An 8,173-nucleotide genomic window follows, 5' to 3' on the forward strand; every position below is an offset into this window, starting at 1 on the left:
ATAACAGTGCCTTAAAAATATTTTCTCATTTCACTATAAAAGTTTATATTAACTTATACTGCATTGAATAAGTCAATAGTTGATATATTTGTCCTATATACAATGTTAGGTTTCTAGTTTTGATATATTTGTCCAATATAAAATGTTAGGTTACAAAGAAAGCAATGGCCTCCGCTAGCGGAGCCAGGAATCTGAGTGCGCACGTCCTGTGTAATAGTACTCCTTGATATATATATATATATATATATATATATATGTATATATATATATATATATATATATATACATATATATATATACATATATATATATATATATATACATTGTGTTCGGAGGAGTGAAGGGCGAAGAACCCCAAACCGGACATGGGAGTCTCCAAGGGAAGAGCGCGTAGACCTTTGTTGGTCGAAGTCTCAAGGTGAAGATGGCTCAAGTATGACCTTGCTGTGACCTGTCCCAAATGAGTGACCTCACCATGCGTTCTCCTGTGCCAAAGACCCACCGATGAGCTTACCGTGTGTCACATCTCCTGGTGACCTCGTGACCTCTCTATGTGCTCAACTCTCCTCTTGACCTCACCAAGTGTTCACTTTCCTCGTTTAGTCCATTACAGCTAACAAAGAAATATTTTGATATATCTTTTTTCATTGTTATTTTTCTTTGTCTTCATTCCATGTACTTTGAGTTGCTGTGTTTTTGTGTAGGGCAACATGAAAGAAAACAACACATCTTAATTTGTAATCAAGATTTTGCAATAGAAACACGGAGACGGGAACTCACGAGCATAGAGTTTATCCTTTATATTGCAATTAGATATATCATGCACATACGAACACACACACACATACAGAGTAAGTGATAAAAGAGAGAGAAATACATATACTTAAATACACATACATACACATACGCACACACACACACACACACACACACACACACACACACACACACACACACACACGCACGCGCACACACATAGAGATAAGAAAAGAAACTGTTCCGTAAAATCTTATATAAGACTCAGATGTTGGTTCTCAAGCTCTCCTTAGAAATGGGAGGAGTCGGCCAATGCTCTATCAAAGGAAAGACTCAACCCTCTCACTCTCATGGTCCATTGTCCAGATGTCGCCAGGCGATTCTATTGAGGCTATGACCTCATGTGAGCTCATATGACCTCTGTCCTGAATAAGGTCTCCAGTGACCGTGACCCAGTTAGAGTTTGTATAGGGCTTAGTGTTGATTAACAAAACCATACAATCTAAACAACACGATAATGAAGTAAAACCACTCCAAAATAATCGTATGTATAAATAAGAAAATTTGTATGTTCGATATGATGATCTTAATGTTAGCTATTTATTCTTATCTTTATCTATTTATCTGTTTATCTATTTATAGACTTATTTAATTATCTATCTGTTTTAAATATATATTTGTTTGTTTACCTTTGGTGTAAGGGATCTCTGGCGTGACGTAATTCGATCTATGTTTTGATATGCAGAGCTGGGTGCGTTACCGCTGGACAGGTAGTGCGGTACCGAAAAATCTGGGATGCATTTCTGTCAATGCGTTACCAATTTTTATTTCCTTAGAGTGGTCCACGTTACTGCGTATATGTATATATATATATATATATATATATATATATTTATATATATCTATATATATACATATATATATATATTTTTATATTTATATATATATATATATTTATATATATATATATATATATATATATATATATATGTGTGTGTGTGTGTGTGATATAAAAAAAACAAAAGGTAAATAACAGAAATAAGACCGGGCGCTTTCGTCTAATAGACGAAAATACTCGGTGCCATTTCTGTTATTTTACTTGTGGTTTTTCCGCATAATTAGAATCACGAGTTTAAGTTATTTCTTCTGCATATGGCTGATTTGATTGATTGATTTATATATATATATATATATATATATATATATATATATATAGATATATATATATATATATATATATATAAAATCAGCCATTCTGAGTCCACTGCTGAACAAAGGCCTTCATAGCATTCCATGATTCGCAAGACCACGCCATCCTCTGCCACGTCACTCCTGCAAACTTCTCGATCTCGTCTCTCCGTCCTCTGTCTGGTCTCCCTCTTCCACGCTTCCCTTCTCGCGGCGTCCACTCAGTAACATACTTGCTCCATCGCTCATCAGTCGTTCGCACTAACTTACCTGCCCAATTCCACTTCCTCTCTTTTACTGCTTCCACAATATCGTTCACTCTAGTCTGCTCTCTCACCCAACTTGCTCTCTTTCGGTCTCTCAGCGTTATTCCCATCATTGATCTCTCCATTCTCCTCTGTGCCATCCTTAGTTTTGTTTCCATTGCCTTCGTTAGTTTCCAAGTCTCACACCCGTAGATTATGGCTGGCAGAATGCATTGGTTGTAAACTTTACGTTTCAAACTTAAAGGTAGAGAGCCTCTCAGGATTTTATCATACTTACCAAACACTTTCCAACCAATTGTAATGCGCCATCTTATTTCATTATCATGATCTTTCGTCACTTTCAACATCTGCCCTAAATAATTATACTCTTCAACTTCTTCAAGACTCTCACCATCAATTACAATCACTTTACTTTGAACTTTCGTGTTGAACATTACCTTGGTTTTATTTTTATTCATTTTTAAACCTACTTTGAGACTTTCCTTGTTTAGATCACTCAGTATATCTTACAAGCCTTCTGCTCTTTCTGAAATGAGAATAATGTCATCCGCAAATCTTAGGTGGTTCAAATATTCGCCATTTCTTTTCCCAACTCAATCTTCTAAAATTTCTTCCAAGCAAGCTGTAAATAGTTTGGGTGAAATTGTATCGCCTTGCGTACTCCTTTCTCGATCTTGATCTTTTCTGTATCTTTATGTAGTCGAATTATAGCGGTACCTTTCGCATAAATCTTTTCTAAAAATTTTACGATCTATTTGTTTGTACCCTGCTTGCGTAGCGAGTTTAGTGTTCCTATTTGTTCTACCGAGTCAAAGGCCTTCTCGTAATCTACAAAAGCTAAACACAGAGGTATATTGTATTCTGTCGTTTTCTCGATTAGATGGTTTATCGCCTGCAAATGGTCAAGGGTCGAATATCCGCTCTTAAAGCCTGCCTGTTCTCTCGGTTGATTTCCATCTAAAACCTTACTTAGTTTATTTGTAAGGATCTTGGAGAATACTTTAGATGCATTTCATAGCAAGCTAATCGGCCGATAGTTACTAAGGTCCTTCTGGTTTCCTTTTTTCATGAAGCAAAATCATTAAAGTATTGCACCACGCATCAAGAACGCTTTCTTGACGTAAGCACTGGGTGTACAACTCAGCTAATTTAATATGAACTAATTTCCCTGCGTCTTTCAACAGATCTATTGATATACCATCTTCCCCAGGTGCTTTTCCTCGTTTCATAGTTTTTAGAGCAAATTCTACTTCTTTCTTTGTAATCTCTGGTACACTACTAACGTCTACACCTGAATTTACTGACTTAACTACGGTCATCGACGAGTAAAGCTCTTAGTAAAATTCTTCTACTCTTTTACCATTCTGTCCCTGCATTTAATGATTTCTCCATTTCTATCTTTCAAAAATATAATTTGCTGTCTTCCTAAAGCATGTTTGCGCTCGGTCCCTTTACTAATTTTACCTTTCCGAATAGTTTCCTCTATTTCAAACATCCTTCTCTTTCTTTTCTCTGATCTCTGCCTTTTGTTGATAAGCTATTTTAGTTCTACTCTTTCTATTTCGTCTCTCCTGCTTTTAATCTGCATGGTCCTTCTTGTTTTAATTAGGTCATTTGTAGCTTTGGAGTATTTCTTTTCTCTAATGTTTCTTGCACTTCCTACTTTCTCTGCCGATTCCCTAATGATATTCACTAAATTCAAATTAATATTTTCCACGGTGTCCTCATTAGTTCTTAGAGCTTCGAATCTATTTTTAATTTCCAACTGAAATTTCTTATTATTATCCTTAACCTTTGCAAGGCTTATTTTCTTTCTTGAAATTAGTTTATTTCTCTCAGCTCTGAAATTTAATTTAGTTGTGCAACCTACCATTCTATGGTCACTACCTATGTTGACTTTATTTATCACCGTAACATTGTTAACGCTTTTGCTCTCATCTCCTAATATGAAGTCTATTTCGTTCTTTGTTGTTTCATTTGGACTTTTCTACGTCCATTTACGACCTACACGCTTTTGGAAGATAGTGTTCATTATCCTCATGTTGTAGTTCCCTGCAAAATTTACTAACATCTCGCCTCTTTCATTTCTTTCACGTACTCCAAACTTACCAATGCACGTCTCATCTCCCATCTTCATCCCCACTTTAGCATTAAAGTCGCCCATTACCAACGTGTACTTACTTTTTTCTGGATCCATTATCTGACTTAAATCATCATAGAACGATTCAATTTCATCGTTTGAACTCTGAACTATTGTTAGAGTGTACCTTTTACACAGCCTAATCACTATCCAAGCTACCCTGTCTGACAAACTACTGAATTTGACTACGTTACCAGCAACCTCGAGGTTGATCAAGAATCCTACTCCACTAGATCTTTCTTTGTCCTTACCTCTATAGTAGAACAGGTGGTGACCATCTTGTAATTGTATCAGCTTTTCTTCCGCTCTTCGGACTTCGCTCAGTCCTACGATGTCCCACTTCATGTTGTCTAGTTCTTCCATTAAACTCTCCAGCCTGTGATCTTCTGAGAGACTTCTTACGTTGTAAGTATAGATCTTCATTTTCTTCATGTTGTTTAATGTCCAAGACTTGGATCTGCTTGGACAGTGCTTACTCACGTTGTATATATATATATATATATATATATATATATGTATATATATATATATATATATACATCCCAGCAGATGAGTATATTTCCATATATATACATATACATATATATATATATGTGTGTGTGTGTGTGTGTGTGTTCGTGTGTGTATATATATGTGTGTGTGTGTGTGTGTATGTATATATATACATATATATATATATATATATGTATATATATATATATGTGTATATATATATATATATATATATATATATATATATATATATATATATATATATATATATATATACACATATATTTATATATATATATATATATATATATATGTATGTATATATGTATATATACCGCTCTAAAGAACTTAAGATCGGTAACGCATTGACGGAAATGCACCCCCAAATTTTTCGGTAACGCAATACCTGTCCAACGGTATCGCACTACCTGCCCGGCGATAAAGCGCCCACCTCTGTTGTTATGTAAACTTTAACTTACATGTGACCTTCGCTGTGTGTTGTTCTCAGTCAACCTCCTTCGATACGGCGTCAGTCACTCAGCTGAATAAAACCGCATGACTTTAGATGATCACTAACAGGAGCCACTGGATTTTTTTTTTTTTTTTTTTTGTGACATTATTCATTTATGAAAATTAAAAAAAAAATGAAAGGACCTAAATCACTTCAAGCACATCTAAGCAGACAAGATAATGATAATAAAAATAGATAACACAAAACAACCAACAACAAAAATCGCGAATATGAAATTCGCGAATAATGGAAGTTGGGTGAATATAATATCATCAAGACTAATACTTTCTGCCAACTGCCTTACCCAGGGTGGCAAGAAAACAAGAAAAGTTAGATTCGGTGCATATAGTTTACCCTATTCGGAATCTAAAATCTAGTTTCCAATGTTCTAAAGGAAAACTTCTCTAGTATCTGGGATTTTGTAGATTTTGGAACGTTGTCCCCGTTCGTTCGTTTTTTTTTTTTTTTTTTTTTTTTTTTTTTTTTTTTTTTGTTTTTTTTTTTTTTTTTTTTTTTTTTTTTTTTTTTTTTTTTTTACAAATTCCCTAGAAATAGGGACCCGTCTGTAACTCTAGATTCTGTATTAGAAACATGTTGAGTATGACCTAGGCTCCCCGTGAGTTATGCTGTTTGTTCAGCACAAATATTTTTGCAACGTACAAAGTATTACAAAGGAGAAGTATGCCGACAGGCGACCTTTTGGTCTATAATACACATTATCATAAATGGAAATAATAATAAACGAAAGACAGGAATTCAAAGAAATTTGAGTCACTACTAAGAATTAGTTTAGCATCATTAATTAAAGAAACTGTCGCCAGTTTAAAATAAACAGTGTATATGCTCCACTGGAAATCATAAAAGCATTACTTTGGTAGGCATTGTCCTCAAAGGCACGGTAGTGCGTGAGTCGTAAGTAGATTTCAATTTTATTTTCAATTTATGTTTAATGGTTATTCCTTAGGATATTGTACTTTTAATTCATGTTTTATGGTTACTCCTGAGGACATTGTTCGGAAAACGGCAACCATAGAAAGACTATATAACCTCGTACAATTCCAGTGTCTCTCTTATCACAACGCGAACACCGAAGAAGAAGAAATGAAGACCCTTGCTTCAGTCTTCTTCCTCGCGGCTCTAGGCCATTGTGTCTCAGGTGAGACGTGCAGAGTGTCTACACAGAAATATATATATTTTTCAACTATTACTAAAGTAATGAGAAATTATAAAACGAATTACCACGTGCTCAGATGAATTTAGAGCTTGTGTGGAGCAGTAGGTAACGTTCCTGCCTCGGAACGCGGAAGACCTGGGTTCAATCCCCAGGAAGTCCATGGCTTTCCAAACCTTCTCCGCGTTGGCGGACCTCTGAGATGCGGCAGATCATTGTTGCATATATATACTAGTACTTAATCAGTGTGGTCGAGCTGATTACATTGATTTCAGATTTCATCACAACCACAACCATTCCAATACACCAACGACAACTTTACACGTATTTCTCACCATACACACAAGATTACCAATCCGGATTAAGCCACCGTTGTGAGATACAGAGGCTACATAGTCCCTGAAAGGATAGACCGGTCCTGCAGTGGGCCGATGATGACTGATGATTATGACAGATGCCTTTACCACACAATGTTTTCTTGACACTGTCGCAGGTCTTGTCGTGACCTGTTACTATGGATCTTGGGCCGTGTGGAGACCAGGTTTAGGCAACTTCGATGTGGAAGACATTGACCCATTCCTATGCACTCACGTCATCTTCGGGTTTGCAGGGCTCAGCAACCACACGTGGGAAATCGAGGTAAGCGAGAAGATATAAAAACCTTATCATTTACACCCTTTCACTGTCGGACCGAGATAAAAAAAAAAAACTACATGCATTGCTTACAACAAATTGTACCTAGATAATGTAATAAAGTTCTTAACTTTATTACTTTCTGTGTCCCACCAAAAGACCGCAGGGAAGTAAATGTTGTTTCTAGATATTGAAAAAACAAACCATTACTTTTCGTTTTGCTTACTTGAGTTTCATGCAAAGTTCAACTCGTCCATTAACTTGTAAACTTTATGCTTCTCGGGTTTTCTCTAACACAAGTTTTGGATCATCAGAACTCATTTCAATGCCTTAACCGATTAAGGAGGTTGGAGAGTTTCTCCAGCTGAATAGAATCGTCTACTTATAGTCACAACAAATATATAAAGTACGGTGACATTCCTCGATAGGTTGTGGCACTGTCATCTTTATTCCCGGCTCGTGACTATAAGGACTCTTTGAACAGCTACCGAGTAATCACAATTGCCGTCCTGTACATGGGCAAGTGGCAAGATTTTCACTGCAATATGGATGACGTGGCAACAGTGCATATGAGTTGTGTAAACAAACAAGCTATTTTGTAAAAAAAAAATGTATATCAAAATTGGTTGGTTCACGTGGTGATCTTGCTAGATGTTCGCAAGAATAAAATATCACGGCTTTGTCTATAGCCAAACATCTTGTGACGTAAGCTTGTAGCTACGGAGAGAAGGAAAGAGGGTTAGTGAGAGTTCTTGTCCTTTATTGGTGGGTCAGAATTGAACTGGTTTACATGTGGCCTGAAGCCGTATATATATATATTTATATACTACGTGGCCAAAACCCTGTGGTGCATTTTCCTTTTTTCTTTCTAATTGTATTGGGTTGGGTCAGCGTCGGGTCAAGATGACCAGGCAGGTATGCGCGTCAGGTTATGGCCACGTGGTCAATACAATGCGTGGCCCCATGGAGTGCGCCACGTAGTATCTTCAAGCTCCTCACCTCTCAGAATTTTCTTT

General features: G+C 36.3%; 1 protein-coding gene across 1 annotated transcript in view; it reads left to right on the forward strand.

Annotated features, from left to right (window-relative positions):
• Positions 1-6,408: 6,408 nt before the first annotated feature.
• The window catches only part of LOC143027088 (chitinase-3-like protein 1), a 9,981-nt gene continuing 8,216 nt past the window's right edge, over positions 6,409-8,173 (forward strand). Inside the window, exons 1-2 of the mRNA XM_076188041.1 lie at positions 6,409-6,509; positions 7,018-7,163. Of these exons, the coding sequence (XP_076044156.1) occupies positions 6,455-6,509; positions 7,018-7,163 (201 nt within the window). The 5' untranslated portion in view covers positions 6,409-6,454. The remainder of the gene's footprint in view (positions 6,510-7,017; positions 7,164-8,173) is intronic.

Source organism: Oratosquilla oratoria, chromosome 1 (assembly GCF_046742065.1).
Source record: "Oratosquilla oratoria isolate Oo_2021 chromosome 1, ASM4674206v1, whole genome shotgun sequence".
In the NCBI taxonomy this organism is placed as follows: Eukaryota; Metazoa; Arthropoda; class Malacostraca; order Stomatopoda; family Squillidae; genus Oratosquilla; species Oratosquilla oratoria.